At 42.2% G+C, this 19,409-nt stretch overlaps 4 protein-coding genes across 5 annotated transcripts; 1 reads left to right on the forward strand and 3 right to left on the reverse strand.

Annotated features, from left to right (window-relative positions):
* Nucleotides 1–585: 585 nt before the first annotated feature.
* On the reverse strand, nucleotides 586–3,888 carry LOC112226219 (histone chaperone asf1b-B). Of its 2 annotated transcripts, none has more exons than XM_042313814.1 (4): nucleotides 3,472–3,888; nucleotides 2,613–2,728; nucleotides 1,992–2,168; nucleotides 586–1,499 (listed from the first exon to the last, which is right to left on the reverse strand). In XM_042313814.1, exons 1-4 carry the CDS (start codon nucleotides 3,578–3,580, stop codon nucleotides 1,308–1,310), a joined length of 594 nt encoding a protein of 197 aa, XP_042169748.1. In that variant the 5' UTR covers nucleotides 3,581–3,888; the 3' UTR covers nucleotides 586–1,307. The 2 variants fall into 2 exon arrangements, with proteins under 2 accessions (XP_042169748.1, XP_024246355.1); XM_024390587.2 differs by lacking the exon at nucleotides 3,472–3,888 and adding an exon at nucleotides 2,947–3,042.
* Nucleotides 3,889–5,386: 1,498 nt separating this feature from the next.
* Nucleotides 5,387–10,090, forward strand: crb3a (crumbs homolog 3a). Its single transcript, XM_024433807.2, has 4 exons — nucleotides 5,387–5,718; nucleotides 6,574–6,799; nucleotides 8,528–8,571; nucleotides 8,684–10,090. The coding sequence occupies exons 2-4, from the start codon at nucleotides 6,700–6,702 to the stop codon at nucleotides 8,891–8,893; spliced, it is 354 nt and encodes a 117-aa protein (XP_024289575.2). The 5' UTR covers nucleotides 5,387–5,718; nucleotides 6,574–6,699; the 3' UTR covers nucleotides 8,894–10,090.
* A 755-nt stretch (nucleotides 10,091–10,845) lies between these two features.
* Nucleotides 10,846–13,605, reverse strand: LOC112259041 (tubulin beta-4B chain). The gene is made up of 4 exons (XM_024433805.2): nucleotides 13,452–13,605; nucleotides 12,635–12,743; nucleotides 12,308–12,418; nucleotides 10,846–12,202 (listed from the first exon to the last, which is right to left on the reverse strand). The coding sequence occupies exons 1-4, from the start codon at nucleotides 13,506–13,508 to the stop codon at nucleotides 11,145–11,147; spliced, it is 1,335 nt and encodes a 444-aa protein (XP_024289573.2). The 5' UTR covers nucleotides 13,509–13,605; the 3' UTR covers nucleotides 10,846–11,144.
* Nucleotides 13,606–15,162: 1,557 nt separating this feature from the next.
* Nucleotides 15,163–18,065, reverse strand: LOC112226221 (tubulin beta-4B chain-like). Its single transcript, XM_024433806.2, has 4 exons — nucleotides 17,906–18,065; nucleotides 17,121–17,229; nucleotides 16,620–16,730; nucleotides 15,163–16,519 (listed from the first exon to the last, which is right to left on the reverse strand). Exons 1-4 carry the CDS (start codon nucleotides 17,960–17,962, stop codon nucleotides 15,462–15,464), a joined length of 1,335 nt encoding a protein of 444 aa, XP_024289574.2. The 5' UTR covers nucleotides 17,963–18,065; the 3' UTR covers nucleotides 15,163–15,461.
* Between the last annotated feature and the right edge of the window lie 1,344 nt (nucleotides 18,066–19,409).

Here is a 19,409-nt window from a genome sequence, read left to right on the forward strand (position 1 = left end):
TATCGGTAAATGTACATTTATATTTGAGTAATTTAGCAGATCGACGCTTTTATCCAGAGCGAATTACATGCATCTTAAAACAGCTCAATTGTACAAAAATGTAAATGTTGTTAGTATAACTGGTAAGGAAACCAGTGTCATTTAGTTACATTTCATATTGCATAAATCGTCCTAGATATCAGATTTTACCACCAGACAGCCCACATTCACATACTGCTTTTGCCATTATCTCCTATGCAGAAAATGACAGCCATACATTTCATAGCTGACCATAATTGCAAACGTCCATACATGCATGTTTTTTCAGCAAACCGTTCACTAAAGGATTACAATTACATTCAGTGAACTCTGAAGTCAATGACAAGAGAACATGATTCAGTGAAAAGGGAGATTTGCATGTTAACAATTTTGTCTTGAACACAGCTGTAATTCAAATTGCATGGCAACAAGCAAGCCAGGCTACCAATTTCAAAATATGCACTACAGGTGAGCATACTTCACTACAGATATTTATGAATGCAACAAAAAGTTGAGGAAGCCCACCCATTATTTTTTCAAAGTTGAAAAAAGGTGATTCTCCTAGAGTTCAACATCTGCCATTTTATCACGTCTCAAAGCTTGTCAGGGACAATCACACATCACATAACAAAAAGATTTTTATTTCAAAAACAAAATGGCACACAGGAAAATAAACATATGTACATACCATTATTAACACCCCCCCACCCCACCCATCCAAAAGTCTCCCAAAACACCAACAGGGAAAAGTGTAACTCAAATGCTATAAGGACCATAACCACTGAAACACAATGGCTCAGAAAGTACAAAAAAATAACACCATTATTTTCCTTCCTGCAACTTGAGTAATTTCTTCCTCCATTTTGCTTCACTAGTGTCATAATCCTCTGTTGGTATTTACATCACATAATTAACAGCTGACTAGTTGGTGTGAATCAGTATTTCTGCCAATTAGCTGCTAACCATCTATGGAAACTTGGATACTTCAGCTGTTGCCCTGTTGATAGTATTAAAATTTAAGGGATGACTTAGTTTTACAACTTTTTTTCACCATGTTATATACATGAAAGTGAAAAACTTCCAATACATAATAAAGATTACTCCAGAAAGATTGTCTTGGTTGCAAGACACTGTAGTCCAAGTTGGGAGTGTGTTGTTGACAGTTTCTGGGAAATAAGGGCAGCTGTAAGGCAAAGCTGGCTGTACATCCAAGTCAGAATGTCCATGTCCATTCTTCTGCTTATAGTGCTTGGGTTGATCAAAGATTATGTGTATATGTATGTTTCCCTCTACAAGCAGTCCATAGAGTTGTCAGGTAGCAACCCTATGGGTGGGGCCTTGCCCGGGAGGCAAGATGGGGGCAGCATAGAGTTGGGGGCAGGATCCACATTCTCTGAGTCTTCCATCCTTTCTGCACACCCTTCCCAGTTGATATGGAATCTTGTTACACGTGGGTTTGAAGCCAAAATATTTCTCTGGAGCTGGAAGACAAACAGCATTAAAGAGGGAAATTATTTCAGTAGATGTACTTATATTTGCCAGAAGACATGTTCCATTTTTACATTATACTAAAGCCTGAGCAGTACTGTGGCACACGTGCCCCTGATGAGTGAGTGGAGTTTGCACTTTAAGACCAATGTATTAATGGATATTTCGCCCTTCCACAACGCAAAGGTTTCATTTGTTCCAAAAAGATGTCCCCTCTCCTCTGCCATCATTCATTGCCTTCATAGATCTGATAAAATTGGTAGGTATAAGCAATAGCTCCACCTAGTTTACACAAGATTAATGTAACAGTCCTTTCAGATATGTGAATGGGAACAAGGGCAGATGGGAGAGAACAAGTAAAGTGCAAGTAAGCATTTTGTTGGACAGTGTATACCTTATGTATCCTATACATACGACTAACACAACTTGAACATCTTCCTGGAAGGAAACACAGTCAAGCACACCCATTGAGTTTCCTCCTTTACCTGTCCATAGTCAGGTTTTATGGGTGGGTTTTCCCGCAGCTCAGGGTCGGTGTACTCGTTGTTGACGTAGTACCCAATACGAATGAACTCCTGTCCGCGGTATGTACAGGTGATTAGCGCCACAGTTACACCGACAGCATCACTTTCTGGAATCAGACCCGTGTTTGGGGCATCCGCCTGTTGAAGGATAACATACAGTAGATGAGGTGCAAGGAGGAAGGCAGGAGAAGAGAGGGGTAAGGGGGAGGGTGTAGTTTCTATATCTGATTTCTCCAATACAGCACCAGTGTTGCTAGTGATTATGTTATAAGCACAGTGTTGTTTGGGAAAGGTTTCCATCGCTAGGTCTGTCACTAACGACAGAATCAATCTCTGCATCATCAAATGAGTTGCTTTGTGAAGGTGTTAACAAATGTTCACAGTTGGCCATTGTTATGTAAATTATATCTTAAAAGTACCAGTGGCCTGGCCTTGGCCCCAAGTCAGAGCAGGTCCACTCGGGAGAGAGAGAAATGAAGAGGGGCAAGGAAAGCTGCAGCCAGACTACTGCTGAAATAACATTGTTAGTTACTGCCATCTATTGATTAAAAAAAAATATATAAAAAATAAAAAAAAAATCACCTGGAACACGAACATGTGCCTCCCGGCTGGTACTGGGCCAACCAGAACAGAGTCAAGGGTCTGGTCATACTCTTCACTCTCTGCTGAACCCACATATATGATCTTCCACTCAAGATCTGCAACACAAAAAAAGTCAAATCAAATCACTGTCTTCCGGACCCACAAACTCAGTTCGAAATTTTGGAGAAAGCAAGGAAATTGCTGGACTGTGAAGACTGCTCTGGTCAGAATGTTGTTATCAATGACACCTGTGAATTTATTTGATTGTTTGGGTAGATAACGCGAAAGGCAAGTGGACATGTCAATGCGTGTTCTAGAAGTTAACGTTAGTTACCTCCGTCAGAATTCCCCGCCGCAGCCAACAAAATACAAACAAAGTTGGACACCATTCTGGCTAAAAAAGCCAGCTATAGGCAAAGTAGCCAACTAACTAGCAATATCAACTAACGCCATCGTAACTAGCCCTAAGCAATATCACTAAAGTACAGCCGTTTTATATCAACTATATATATATCAACTATATATATATATCATATAGTGTTTTATTTATTTATAGGTTTTTTAAAGAGACACCTCTTTGTTCAGTAGACATAAGGGATCAATTAACCATTGTTTGCCACCGGTCGAATAATTACTTTAATTCTCATCTGACGATTTATGGCAAGTTTGCTAACGTTAGTTCGCTAGCTAAATTGCCAGTTTGAACATGAAGTATCTAGCCTAGTTGAGAATCTCAAGTTAGCAAACTAGCCCCACATCGTCTGAGATTTAGCTAGCGAGCTAACGTTAGCAAGCTAGCCATAAATCGTTAGATGAGAATAAACAAAGTAATTATTCGACAGGTAAGCACAACACTTACCTTCTGGCAGGTCTTCCATGCACTCAAATGTTATTTCGAATTGAAATGGGTTTCCGAATCGACTCGGGTTATCGAGGACAGCGACATTTAGTACTTGAACCTTCGCCATTATTGCGGCTCCTGCTGCGAGTGACAGACACGCTGGCTGAGAGTGGCTAGCAAATTTTCCCGGGGAAGGTTTCAGGCCTCAACAATGTAGCAACTAGCAAGCAATGTTTTCACGCAGCGTACACAAAGATAAATTATATCACTGAAGAAATTCGTTTTTGCATTTAAAAATGCATCTGATTTTGCAAGTTGACAGCTACGCTTTAGTGTAATTTTGAAATTACTAGGTAGATATCTTATTGTTATGATAGCCTGCTATATGAGACAATCATTTCAACAGAAATTTTTTTAAAGAAAGTGCCATTATTTTTAAAGAAAGTTCCATTAATGTTTTCAAAAACAACCCGCCAGTATTTACTGTTATCTGTTCTAAAATATTCGCTGGGTAGAACCCTGATTGGCAAGCAACAAGTTTTGTTCGAACAACGCCACAAGACTATTTCAAAAAACCACCCGCCAAAGTAAATTTCACAAAGCTGATATCCAAAATGTCAGAAAGGCCAAAAAGAAGAAATGGGGAACCAGGCTATAAGGGGTGGTCCTCTTTTTTGCCTGGTGGAGTTCTAAACAAATGATTCAGCTGGATAGAACAACATTAAAGCTAAATGATTGGCTTTTCAAGCCATCACAAGCACTGTGTCTAGTGAAAACAGCAGGTCTGGGACGAACAACAGGGATCCATACAAGCCAGGTGGACTGGGGTGCAATTGCCAAAACGTTTCGAGAAAGGTAGAGAATTAGAGAGAGCAATTAAATTCACACAGGACCCTACTCCCTGACCATAGCTACCCATTGCTTTTGGCCAAAGCAAACAAACACAACCACTCTACCAAATTCAGCCACTCTTTTAGATGGAAAATGTCTACATTCCAGTCTGGAATGAAGAGGAAAGTCCCAAGACTATTTCATTTTTGGTCCCATAATGTCTTCACCACATTTTGTGTGTTTTCAGTGGATTTGTGTATATGTGTAGGGCTCTAGCAATTGATGATGCATACTTCAAGTTTATGTTGTGTGTGTCGATTCATGGGAGACCATTAACCGAAGGACCTATGTGGCAGGGATACATTCTGCACACATAATGATGTGACTAATCAGTGCTTTTTGCAGACTGCAGAATGTAGGCCTACATAACATACAATATTGGGGTGGTTATGGGTTGACAATCAACCACACCAAATACAAACATGGAAATAGAATCATACATGGATCAGATTGTGTTTTCTATGCCAGTCTTCAGTCACATTCTGGCATAGGCCTAGATGAAACTGCGATTAGGCAAGGATTAAGGGACCATGATTAGCTGTGTTTATGGTATTTCAGGATTCTTTTTATCTTGCTTTGAGGATAGGGTCAGCTAGAAAAATATAATTGCTCTCCACTAGAGGTCCTAAAACTGCAAACAAATTCTCACCATGCACTCACATGAAACATGTGTCCCTAAAATACAGGATTTAAAAAATGCAGCCCAAAGTTTCTCAAAATGTTCAGTGTTTACTCATTGGGCCTGAACATATTCCACAGCCTTTTATCTTTCTTTTGCAGATGGAAAAAAAAGGTAGATGAACACTTTCAAGGCTTCAGACATACATCAATAGAACAGTGCAGAACTTGAGAAAGGGTCCCATAGAACTCTAATAGTAAAGGATCCATAATGAGTGAGAGAGCATGAGCAATGGGAGGAAGTAGGCTCCATTGAGCAGGTGGATTTCTGTCCACTAGTCTGGTGCCACATCATACAAAGGGTATCTGTCTCCTGTGCCACAGGTTGACACTGGGCTCAGGTACTGTAACACGAGACTGAAGTGAACCATGTGACCATAGGGGCGACGTGAAGAGGGAATTTAAAAAAACTGTTTTACATAGTTAAATCTATACAGGTAGTCTACGGTGATATATATCAAAATAAACCCATTCAGCCAGTAAAACGGCTTTGCGATCGGATTTAGTTTACAGATTATTTTTCAGACGTTGTTGGGAAAGGTTTAATCATAAACACGTCCTAACATATGATCGAGTTTCCGTTCACCAACTCACTCGTTTAGGTGAGGCGGCGGAAGCGAGACGTTGTTTTTTTCCGCAAGGAGTTGGATTGATCCCCGTTGCCTAAAACGGATATCAACATTATTCGGTGAAAAGGTGTGTAAAAATGATCTGTACAGGTCTGTCTATAATAAAATTAATACTTCTTGTATTATTAGATCCACTAATTTGTTGTGGAGCATGAGTGCAGTTTCTCTTTACATAAAATGGCTTGGAAGTATTGAAAATGAATTATGGGGCGCTATAAATCCTATACTTTACAATACTTTAACAAGGGTTTACTTTTATTTCGATAGGATGCTACTTTCACAACATTTACTAAGAATATGATTTATGAATTGTCATTTGTTATCTCAATGCCCTCCCCCCCACCTCCCAGGTGCAATTGTTCCCACCAAGTTTTCCCTAAACAGGTGCAATTGTTCATGTTTTGACATCGTGCTGAATTAATCACAATTGTAATTTTGCCTCTATGGTCAAATGTACATTTTAGTTATTTAGCAGATGCTCTTATCCAGAGCGACTTCCAGGAGCCATTAGGGTTAAGTGCCTTGCTTAAGGGGAACATCGTCAGATGTTTTTATCTAGTCGGCTTAGAGATTCTAACCAGCGACCTTTCAGTTACTGGCACAATGCTCTTAACCCCTAGGCTACCTGCAGGCCTATCAATTTCCGGTTGGACAGTTTCTGACAGTCGGAAATGTTTATAAAAACTTGATTCATTATTCATTGTATTGTCATGGTATGGGATAATTGTTTCTCCTGGGACTTACAATGATTCTATGCAGAATGAAATACAGAAAACTGTTATGATTTCATCTTCTCTTACATTTTATGTCACATTATGAACCAGACTCAATAACATTGGGGTTTCAATAGAGACTCGGGCTCAGTGTGGCTCCTTATGAACGGTTCTTTTTTTCTTTAACACCATCACCTTCATCTCTCTAGAGCGGCCCTGGAGACTGACGCCGGTGTGCTTGTCTGCTGAGCACTACTCTTGATGAAATGGCACCGACCTGATGTCCAGGCATCCCCTTGCAGATGGTCTACCCTCTTTAGAACCCATTGGTTTGAATGGAGATGGCACTGCTCCCAGACATCGCGGCCTGGCCTGGTCTCCTGGCTGGGAGTGTCCTACTCCTGGTTTTGGGGAGTAATCCTTCCTGGGTTGTGGGTGAGTCATGCCACCACCTCTACAACCCCCCCATCCTTCTTGTGAAATAACCCCATCACCACCACACTAGATTGTCTCTGTACTTGGAACAATATGTACTGTACTTGGAACAATATGCACAAAAACACAAAAGCAGGGTGCACACAATTCTAGGCATTACTCAATAAAAAACTAAAGCATGCAGTAACATGCCAACAGGTTGTACAAATATTTCGTAATGCGTGAGAGCTTTGGGTAGGCACCATTGGTATGAAAAGCTCTGGTACACCCACTTTTCTTAATGCGGACATGTGATTTCTCTGAAAGACGTATGGTAATACATAATGCTTGTATTTGTAATGGTTTATTACTGGTTATAAAGTATGTATGAGCCCTTATATGTTATATTTTACACTGCTATTTGTCAGTCCACTGAACTGTTAGTCAGGATCATTATCAGATGATAGTAAGACGTTATAACGGGGTTGTATGTGCTTATAGAACGTTTTCACAATGCATTATAGCTGTATATTACCCAGCAAGAAACAATAGATAAAGCAGCCCTTAGTGGTTGTTCTGAGTGCTCTTCTGATTTTCTGGTAATGGGACAACACTGAACAATGGCTGCACTACAATGCAGACACCTCCAAGCTGTAATGTCAACTGTAGTTAGTTTGCTACAATAAACGTATCAGGCTGTCACTGCTACAGGAGGTTTTCCTGTGTCTCATTTTGAGCAAAAGTTGTGCCCCTCCCCCAAACAACCTACCCTTGTTTTTAGTTATCAAGGTGTACTTTTGTCCCTGGGGAGTTTACTATTTTACTATTTGCATTAGTCAATCATTAACTTAGTTTGACATCCCTAAATGGGCGTTGACAGTTTTCTAAGCAAGACATCTACTGTGAATTAATAGTCAATAATCACTTTCACTTTGACACCTCACTGACATGGTAACCAAAATATAATAGTGCTTTTCCAGATACTTCAACTAGTAAAACTGTTCAGGGGCTGAGCTTCACTGACCACGGGCAAAGGCTGCATTCCAAGTCCTCTCCTCCCCCTCTCCTACATTCAAGTAGTTACTGTGCGAGATGTCACAGAGTAATCACATGGCTTGTCATGGAGAAAGTGCCTGAAAAAAAGCACTGGACTTGAGGAACTCAGTGATCCCATCGCATTGCAACAGGCTATTATGTTGTCAATCTATCAATCTAAAAATGACATCAACTTCCACCTTTCTGTTTTGTTTCCCTCTCCCCCTAGGTTGTAATTAAATGACTCTTAACTGTATTTAAGTAACTTGATGTGTTAAAACATTTGCTTATTTGTTTATTATGATCCCCATGAGTTTTTACAGAAGCTGCAGCTACTCTTCCTGGGGTCCAGAAAAAACATAAAACATGAAAAGTAACAAAACAACTGAAACAGTCACAAATTTAAAATACAATGATATACAAACAATACAACTAAAAAATAATACAAACAATACTCATATACATGCTTTTACATTTGCATGTTGTTCTGGTATGTGGTCATGTGTGGACATGTAGGTTGTTGCCTCAGAGCACCACATGTGTCATTTCTATCACCTGCACTTGGTATACAGTGTGTCATTTTAAAATGGCCTGTTTTTCCACATTGTTCAATCCTATTGTGTTATGCTACATTGATCAAAGAGAGGGTCTATTTGTATTCTTGTAGCAAACTATTACAATGACCTGAGTGGTAATCTTGAATGTTTTCTACAGGGGACAACACAACTAATAGTCTACCCTCTAACACAACTGCCCCAGTGAGTAAACTGCTGCTATCTTTATCTCTGTTTTTGTTAGAGGAACTTAAACCAGAAGTATCCAGCTTTATTTCTGAGAATGACTACTACCCCTGTGTTGTTCTGCATCTAGGGACCCAACATTGCAGCTATAGTGGCCCCGACTGTTATACTGGGGCTGCTGGCCATAGCATCTGCTGTGCTAGTGTGGCTTTTCTGCGTGGTGAGGAAGAAGAGGCAGATGGAGGGGACGTACCGGCCCAGTGCTGAGGAGCAGACGGGGGCCAGCAGTGTTGAGACACCAGACGCACTCAAACTGCCCAAGGAGGAGAGACTCATCTGAGCCTAGTCTCTCAGAAGTCTCTCAAAACCTGTCCTGTACATCCAAGCAACAGCTAAATCCTGATGACTGTAGAAGCTCCACCTAAAGAGCTGATGATTACCTAGATATTAGAGGGTCATGACACAACGTTGACAGATACAGGATGGGACGAGAGGTACACAGCACCTAGCCCTGGAAGAGGAGGGCCCAGGCACTGTGTACTGTACGTACTGCAAGCACATGGACTAGTGCTAGTACAGGACCTGGACACAGACGTTGGGATAGCTACAGCAAATACCACAGCCTGTAACTAGAACAACTAGAACTAAGGTTCATGGGGCTCTGACTGCTTTCTCTATGGTGTGTTATTTAATAGCACTGGAATATTTGAATGGGATACACATGTACACAATCATTCAAATGGTCATACTGGAAGAGGAAACAAACCATCACCTGCACTAGATGGAAGAGGACCAGTATTCAGTCCCTGCTCATACTCGTCTTTGGTAAATACATTTCAGTCTGAGTATTTCACTCCTCTGTCTAGGCAATTTGGCTCTCTCAACAGCTACAAAAAGACTGGATACAGTCTTTAACTGCTATAATCGTAAGCAGACTGCTGTTACCTGTGCTACCATGATACATGTAAAAAATTATATTGGAATGTAATGTAAATGTTTGTATAAATGCCTTATAGATTACTTAAATGTATAGCATGCAATAATATTTGTTTAACCACTATTGATTGTCAGAAAAGCATTTCATTGTCTAGATTTTTACACTGATTACTTACCTCAATTACATGTCTCACTACTGAATCAGTCCTGTATCAGTCCTGTATACAGCTTTACAGATAATGACACTGTAAGCTAATATTATCTGGAAAACATTTCTCCCAGTGGGATATTCTGTTTGCGGATACTGTGTGCAGAACAAATAATTTTGTCATTATTAATCATTTAAGCACAAAATGAATGATTGTTTACATTTGAATAATTGTATTGTAGTATTTCAGAATTGTTACATTAATTTAACATTGGCTGAAATGTGATACTACATTAGATCATATTTCTATGTGTGTTCTTACCAGTACGCTGTTTGTATTTTGAAAAGCCTATGATGGGATTCAATTCTCATCATGTAGAGTTGTTACACAATGTCATGACATATTTATCTTTTGTAGCCTACATTTTAAATAAATACCAATAGTCATTTTTAGAATTGGCCACCTCAGTAGATTTTCTTTGCATAATCAGTGCTGGACTTTGATCAGATGATGTCAAGACTTGCTTCTCTCTCTCTCTCTCTTGTGAAAACACAACCAGACTTCTATGAGGAATTAACGAGAGGGCAAAAGCAGAAGACAGAGCATCGTATAAGCTGACATCATGTATCAGACATCCCTAAAATGGTGAGTGTGAAGTGTATGAGAAATAACGCACTTGCTCAGCATGCAGACCTTACTAGTCAGCTTTCGGTGAAGCTGTGATTGACAAAATAGCTTCAGTCAGAATTATTAGCCAGCGGCAACTGACTGCAGGAGCTGGGAAGTGATGACTGCTGAAAACAATGAATCCAAGTCTTTCTGTCTTTAACAGTCACTATACGTCAGTCTCATTTCACCTGTTGTTACATTCTAGGAATGCATTCCAATGCAGTTTATTGCTCCTAACTCATTGGCATGAACCCATAGTGGGCAGTGCAGTTTGTCTTCAGCCTATAGTTAATGCTCCCTCACAAACCCAGTTTCCAACTGTGGTTGACCTTTTCTGGTTTGTAAATCTGCTTTTACCTTTGACATTTTGGGCTCATGGCTTCAAAATCATATAATTTACAGTATGTGAACATACTGTAATTGTACATGCTAACTTTAACCTAGTGTGTCATTTCAATTTCATGTTGTACAGTAATCAAGTCTATATAAGACCATATTAATTATTTATAACACCCATCAAATAAAAACAATAAAAACATAGAGTAAGTACCAATTTAATTTTAACTTTAAAATCACTTGTTTTTAATTCCGCAAAGCAATGATGAGATGAATGTAGGAAAATAGAAACAATTCAGTGGATTTCCAACATACAACAACAAAATAATGTCAAAAGTTTACTACTATCTGGTAAGATCACTGTTTAATGTGGAAAAACATTCAATTCATTTAGGAACATCTGCCTTCTTGAGAGAAAGCAGATGGTAAGGATGAAGGGATGGAGTTGGGGTCAGGACGGAGGGGAGTGATAGACTGTTTGGCAGTTGAGTGATGGATGGTTTAGGTGGCTTCCTCTTCTCCCTCCTCTTCAAACTCACCCTCCTCAGCGGTGGCATCTTGGTACTGCTGGTACTCAGACACCAGGTCATTCATGTTGCTCTCTGCCTCAGTGAACTCCATCTCATCCATACCCTCTCCGGTGTACCAGTGAAGGAAGGCCTTACGGCGGAACATGGCAGTGAACTGCTCAGAGATACGCTTGAACAGCTCCTGGATGGCTGTGCTGTTGCCGATGAAGGTGGCAGACATCTTGAGGCCGCGGGGTGGGATGTCGCAGACAGCGGTCTTCACGTTGTTGGGGATCCATTCCACAAAGTAGCTGCTGTTCTTGTTCTGGACGTTGAGCATCTGCTCATCCACCTCCTTCATGGACATGCGACCACGGAAGATGGCGGCCACGGTGAGGTAACGGCCGTGACGAGGGTCGCAGGCCGCCATCATGTTCTTGGTGTCGAACATCTGCTGGGTGAGCTCAGGCACGGACAGGGCGCGGTACTGCTGGCTCCCCCTGCTGGTGAGGGGGGCGAAGCCGGGCATGAAGAAGTGCAGGCGGGGGAAGGGCACCATGTTGACAGCCAGTTTGCGGAGGTCGGCGTTGAGCTGGCCAGGGAAACGAAGGCAGGTGGTCACTCCACTCATGGTGGCTGACACCAGGTGGTTGAGGTCTCCATAGGTGGGTGTGGTGAGCTTGAGAGTGCGGAAGCAGATGTCGTAGAGGGCTTCGTTGTCGATGCAGAAGGTCTCATCTGTGTTCTCCACCAGCTGATGCACAGACAGGGTGGCGTTGTAGGGCTCCACCACTGTGTCGGACACTTTGGGAGAGGGCACCACGCTGAAGGTGTTCATGATGCGGTCAGGGTACTCCTCACGGATCTTGCTAATGAGCAGGGTGCCCATGCCAGAGCCAGTACCCCCACCCAGGGAGTGGGTGAGCTGGAAACCCTGGAGACAGTCACAGCTCTCTGCCTCCTTCCTCACTACATCCATGACAGAGTCTACCAGCTCTGCTCCCTCTGTGTAGTGGCCCTTGGCCCAGTTGTTTCCAGCTCCACTCTGGCCTGCAGACAGAAGTGTCATAAACCCATTATATCCTGGGACAAGATTACATTAGTAGTCTACCACCAAATCTCATATTTCCACTGACTACCAAACCAATCACTCACCGAAGACAAAGTTGTCTGGCCTGAAGATCTGTCCGAAGGGGCCAGACCTGACAGAGTCCATGGTGCCCGGCTCCAGATCCACCAAGATGGCACGGGGGACATACTTCCCACCTGAAAAAGAAAATAAATATTGGGCGTACTGAACCAATTATTACTGTGCATATTTGCACTGTATTTGTGATAATAGGGTACCTCTGAATGCCAGTATTTTTTTTCATTGTTAATACAAGATTCTATTTAATCAATTGTGCATTTTCTGTTTGTTTCAAAAATTGGTGACATTATGTGGTTTATGTATGCAATGCTGTATAAATGTGCATACTGTACCTGAGGCCTCATTGTAGTACACATTGATCCTGTCTAGCTGCAGGTCGCTGTCTCCATGGTAGGTTCCAGTCGGGTCGATGCCATGCTCATCACTGATCACCTCCCAGAACTGAGACAGTGAGAGAGAGAGGAGTTGAGATGCAAGTCAATAGTAATACACAGAAGCATCCATTTAAAATGCAAGTTAGAATATAAAATATAAATTAATAGATATAATGCAATGTCTTTTCTGTTACATGGACATTTACCTTTTTGTGAGAAACACAAATAGCATAATTTGCATTAAATATTACCTTTACATCATTCTGTAAGCCTCTAAATGATTTAAATTATGTATTAAAATTCCATTTAGATCTAAATATTTATCAGGTTAAATATGTTGTGTCATAAAAGAGAGGAGAGGATGGTATTCTAGTACTGTTATCTCTCCCTTCCACCGCACATCCATTTAGGGACCCAAATAACTATTGGGAATGAGTCAGCAGCAACAATAACAAATCTGCCCATTTCATATGCAACAGTGATTCAAACTGATAGTAATCGGATATAGCTATTGTTTAGCCTATTTCTCTTATACACATATTTATTTTGTGCACGGAATGACCATGCATTTTTCATGCATGTTATATTATAGCCAATCGATAATGCAGTTCTGCACCAGCTTCCTCTACAAGTCTTATGGGTTGATAACCAGCAGTCTTTCTTCATTTTGCTACGAAGAGGTTAAAAAAAAAGTGGCTTATCTAGCTCGCCTGCAATAATTCACATGAAGCAATCTATTTTCTTGGTAAAATTACAAATGAGTCAACAATGATACCTTGGCTCCGATCTGGTTACCGCACTGGCCGGCTTGCAGATGCACTATTTCTCGCATTACGGATGGATGGACGGGCGTTGGCAGTGAGGAGACCGTGGTAGAGATTTGGCCCCGGAGGACGCTTCTTCTCTTCTTCCCCAGCTGAATCTCTGATGGGCCCGCCTCTCCTTCAACTACTGGGCCGAATCGGTGGGCGTCATCCCTCATGGTAACCAAAGACGGAGGAGAGGAGTGATCCTAAGCTTGTGGAGAGAGCGGATAGGATGCTGTTATTTGGAAGTCTTCATCAATGAGTGTTCCAGAGATGGGCAGTCACCCGACCCTACTGACTGAGTGGTGTAGTGATGCGCAGTCTCCCGACCCTACTGACTGAGTGGTGTAGTGATGCCGCAGTCTCCCGACCCTACTGACTGAGTGGTGTAGTGATGGCAGTCACCCAACCCTACTGACTGAGTGGTGTAGTGATGGCAGTCACCCAACCCTACTGACTGAGTGGTGTAGTGATGCCCAGTCACCCGACCCTACTGACTGGTGTAGTGATGCGCAGTCACCCGACCCTACTGACTGAGTGGTGGAGTAATGCGCAGTCACCCGACCCTACTGACTGAATGGTGTAGTGATGCGCAGTCACCCGACCCTACTGAGTGGTGTAGTGATGCGCAGTCACCCGACCCTACTGCGCATCACTACACCAAGCATCAGCTGTCAGAGCAGCTTACAGATCATTGCACCTGTGCATAGCCCATCCAACTACCTCATCCCCATATATATATATTTTTTTATTCTCCTTTGCACCCCAGTATCTCTACTTGCACATTCATCTTCTGCACATCTATCACTCCAGTGTTTATTTGCTAAATTGTCATTATTTCGCCACTACGGCCTATTTATTTCCTTATCGCCCTAATATTACCTCATTTGCACACACTGTATATAGACTTTTTTCTATTGTATTATTGACTGTACATTTGTTTATTCCGTGTGTAACTCTGTTTATTATCGCACTGGTTTGCTTTATCTTGGCCAGGTCGCAGTAGTAAATGAGAACTTGTTCTCAACTGGCCAGCCTGGTTAAATAAATGTGAAATAAAAAAATAAATGACAGCATATCAATGAATATTTGGTGTTTTGTATCATTTGCACTTGTAGAGGCCTTAACAAAGGCTTCCAAACCGGCAGCGACTACAGGGCAAAACAGGCCAAAGGGACATGGCAAAATGCTCAAACAACAAAGACTTGCTACCACTCTTATCCATCCCCTATATATTTTAAATTGATGGGGCACTGTAACCACATAGGAGTTAGATTGGTACAGCATTCTCACTAACAGGTGAAAAGAATAGTCTCTTACAAGGTACGCCTCAAAATATATTTATGAGCCATAAACAAAATGGTCTTGCTGCTCCAAAAATACACTACGGTACTGTATTCTGTGGAAAGGAATTACAGCACCATTCGAAATACAGCAGTTCTTTGCCGGCACACAACATTTCCCAATGCACCATAATTTACCTACCATGGTCCAAAGTGTTCTATCTGCATTCCTATGGGATGTCTGACCTGCTGGCTGTACATCAGTGCCACTTACTGACATACAACCAGCAGGTCAAATGATGGACTGATGTTTTTACAGGAAATAAATATTTTTTTGTAAACTTAGAAAATTATCTCAGGTATTGAAAATTATTTAAGTAAAGCAACACACCAAGCATTGGAACACATTGTTAATTTATTCACATAATTCAATTTAGACATCGAGTTACAGCTTGCTGCTTTCATAAGAAACCTCATGTTAGAATACCCTCTGACTTCTAGGATGAGACCTGAAAACATTACAGGATACTAATTAGACTGAAGGGAACCGCTGAAGAGATGTTTGAGCACATTCATTTAATTATCACAAATCGGAGTTTCCTTTTCTTTAACATTAATTTAAATCAATCAAGTTGTGCTTTGGGGTCAGGACGGAGGGGAGTGATAGACTGTTTGGCAGTTGAGTGACTGGATGGTTTAGGCGGCTTCCTCTTCTCCCTCCTCTTCAAACTCGCCCTCCTCAGCGGTGGCATCTTGGTACTGCTGGTACTCAGACACCAGGTCATTCATGTTGCTCTCAGCCTCAGTGAACTCCATCTCATCCATACCCTCTCCGGTGTACCAGTGAAGGAAGGCCTTACGGCGGAACATGGCAGTGAACTGCTCAGAGATACGCTTGAACAGCTCCTGGATGGCTGTGCTGTTGCCGATGAAGGTGGCAGACATCTTGAGGCCGCGGGGTGGGATGTCGCAGACAGCGGTCTTCACGTTGTTGGGGATCCATTCCACAAAGTAGCTGCTGTTCTTGTTCTGGACGTTGAGCATCTGCTCATCCACCTCCTTCATGGACATGCGACCACGGAAGATGGCGGCCACGGTGAGGTAACGGCCGTGTCGAGGGTCGCAGGCCGCCATCATGTTCTTGGAGTCGAACATCTGCTGGGTGAGCTCAGGCACGGACAGGGCGCGGTACTGCTGGCTCCCCCTGCTGGTGAGGGGGGCAAAGCCGGGCATGAAGAAGTGCAGGCGGGGGAAGGGCACCATGTTGACAGCCAGTTTGCGGAGGTCGGCGTTGAGCTGGCCAGGGAAACGAAGGCAGGTGGTCACTCCACTCATGGTGGCTGACACCAGGTGGTTGAGGTCTCCATAGGTGGGTGTGGTGAGCTTGAGAGTGCGGAAGCAGATGTCGTAGAGGGCTTCGTTGTCGATGCAGAAGGTCTCATCTGTGTTCTCCACCAGCTGATGCACAGAGAGGGTGGCGTTGTAGGGCTCCACCACTGTGTCGGACACTTTGGGAGAGGGCACCACGCTGAAGGTGTTCATGATGCGGTCAGGGTACTCCTCACGGATCTTGCTGATGAGCAGGGTGCCCATGCCAGAGCCAGTACCCCCACCCAGGGAATGGGTGAGCTGAAAACCCTGGAGACAGTCACAGCTCTCTGCCTCCTTCCTCACTACATCCATGACAGAGTCTACCAGCTCTGCTCCCTCTGTGTAGTGGCCCTTGGCCCAGTTGTTTCCAGCTCCACTCTGGCCTGCAGACAGAAGTGTCATAACCCATTATTTCCTGGACAAGATTACACTAGTAGTCTGCCAACAAATCTCATGTCTGCACTCACCAAACCAACCACTCACCAAAGACAAAGTTGTCTGGCCTGAAGATCTGTCCGAAGGGGCCAGACCTGACAGAGTCCATGGTGCCCGGCTCCAGATCCACCAGGATGGCACGGGGGACATACTTCCCACCTGAAAAATAAAATCAAAATCAAATACATTTTTATTTGTCACATACATGGTTAGCAGATGTTAATGTGAGTGTAGCGAAATGCTTGTGCTTCTAGTTCCGACCATGCAGTAATATCTAACAAGTAATTTAACAATTTCACAACAACTACCTTATACACACAAGTGTAAAGGAATGAATAAGAATATGTACATAAAATAAGAATAGGGAAATGTTGGGCATACTGAAACTATTGTTCCTGTATATGTTTTATATATGTATTATTTGTTTGTACAAGTGTAATCAGTTAATTTTTCCTAATTAAAACAGCAGTTTATTTAATTGCGCATGTTTCAATAAATTGGAGACATTGTGGTTTATGTATGCAATGCTATATAATGTGCATACTGTACCTGAGGCCTCATTGTAGTACACATTGATCCTGTCTAGCTGCAGGTCGCTGTCTCCATGGTAGGTTCCAGTCGGGTCGATGCCATGCTCATCACTGATCACCTCCCAGAACTGAGACGAGAGAGAATGAGAGAGAGTGAGAGATAGAGGGTACAGGGGGAGGAGATGCAAGTCAATAGCAATACACAGAAGCATCCATTTAAAACGCAAATTAGAATATAAATAAATAGATAATGCAATGTGTATTTTCTGTTGAATGGACATTTACCTTTTCAAGAGCAACACAAATAGCATGACTTGCATTAAATATTCCCTTTACATAATTATGGAATCGTCTAAATGCTTCAAATGAATGATTAAAATGCCATTTAGACCGAAATATTAATCAGGTTGAATATGTAATGTCATAAGAGGGAGAACAGAGGTATTCTAGTAGGCTACCATATCTTTCCCTTCAACGCCCATATTACAAGGACCCCAAATAACCATTGAGAATGAATCAGCGGAAAAAATAAAAAAAAATTAAATCAGGACATGTCATATCGTATGCAACATCGATTAAAATTAGTTTATCTTGTTCACGGAATGATCATGCATTTTTCGTCCATGGTAGCCTATAGGCCTATTATAGCCTATCGAGGATGCAGTCTTATGGGTGGATTACAAGCGGCCATTCTTAATTTAGCTACGCACTACGCAGAGAGAACGAGAGGTTTATCTAGGTCGCATGCAATCCCCAAATCAAGCAATCTATTTTATTGATATACAAACAAGAGAAGAGTAATACCTTGGCTCCAATCTGGTTTCCGCACTGTCCGGCTTGCAGATGCACTATTTCGCGCATTTTGGATGGAAGGAAGGGCGTTAGCTGTGAAAGATTCGACGGTGGAACGAGAAGGTACTGGGCTTGGAGGACTCTCTTTGTCTTCTTACCCAGCTGACTATCTGATGGACCCGCCTCTCCTGCTACTACTGGGCCGAATCGGTGGTGCAACCTGACGTCATCCCCATGGTAACGAAAGACTGGAGGAAAAGGGGGATACATCGTCCTAGGCTCGTGGAGAGAGCGGATAGGATGCTGTGATTTGGATCTCGCCATTTTATTTATTTTATTTTATTTAACATTTATTTAACTAGGCAAGTCAGTTAAGAACAAATTCTTATTTACAATGACGGTCTAACAAAAGGCAAAAGGCCTCCTGCGAGAACGGGGCCTGGGATTTTTTAAATTTAATAAAAATAAATAAATACAATATAAATACAGTGCAAAACACACATCACAACAAGAGAGTCAACACAACACTACATAAAGTGAGACCTAAAGACAACAACATAGCAAGGCAGCAACTCATGACAAAATAGCATGGTAGCAACACAACATACCAACAACATGGTACAAACATTATTGGGCACAGACAACAGCACAAAAGTCAAGAAGGTAGAGACAACAATACATCACACAAAGCAGCCACAACTGTCAGTAAGAGTGTCCATGATTGAGTCTTTGAATGTAAGAGATTGTTCCAGAGATGCGTAGTTACACGACTATAGTCACTGAGTGGTGTAGTGATAGCTGCATGCATCCTACAATAACATCTCTTGTGAGTAGCCTGAAATTATCATCGTCATCAAGCCACTAATGAATGTTCATAGATTTTCCCCAATAATATAAAGTGGTCACAATCACATGTAGTGATTGTTGCTACAAACCACACAATGTGGACTAATGTTGAGAGTTTCAATTTCCTTGGTGTCCACATCACCAACAAAGTATCATGGTCCAAACATACCAAGACGGTCGTGAAGAGGGCACGACAAAACCTTTTCCACCCCAGGAGACTGAAAAGATTTGACATGTGTCCCCATATCCTCAAAAGGTTCTACAGCTGCAACATCAAGAGCATCCTGACCGGTTGCATCATTGCCTTAGTATGTCAACTGCTCGGCATCTGACCGTAAGGCGCTACAGAGGGTAGTGGAACGGCCCAGTACATCAATGGGGCCAAACTTCCTGCCATCCAGGACCTATATAATAGGCAGTGTCAGAGGAAAGCCCATAAAATTGTCAGAGACTCTGGTCACCCAAGTTATAGACTGTTTTCTCTGATACCGCACAGCAAGCAGTCCTGGAGTGCCAAGTCTAGGACCAAAAGGCTCCGCAACAGCTTCTACCCCCAAGCCATAAGACTGCTGAACAATTAATAAAATTGCCACCGGACAATTTACATTGACACCCTCCCTTTTTTACACTGCTGCTACTCGCTGTTTATTATCTATGCATAGTCACTTGT

This window comes from Oncorhynchus tshawytscha, unplaced genomic scaffold, assembly GCF_018296145.1.
Source record: "Oncorhynchus tshawytscha isolate Ot180627B unplaced genomic scaffold, Otsh_v2.0 Un_contig_2415_pilon_pilon, whole genome shotgun sequence".
Lineage (NCBI taxonomy): Eukaryota > Metazoa > Chordata > Actinopteri > Salmoniformes > Salmonidae > Oncorhynchus > Oncorhynchus tshawytscha.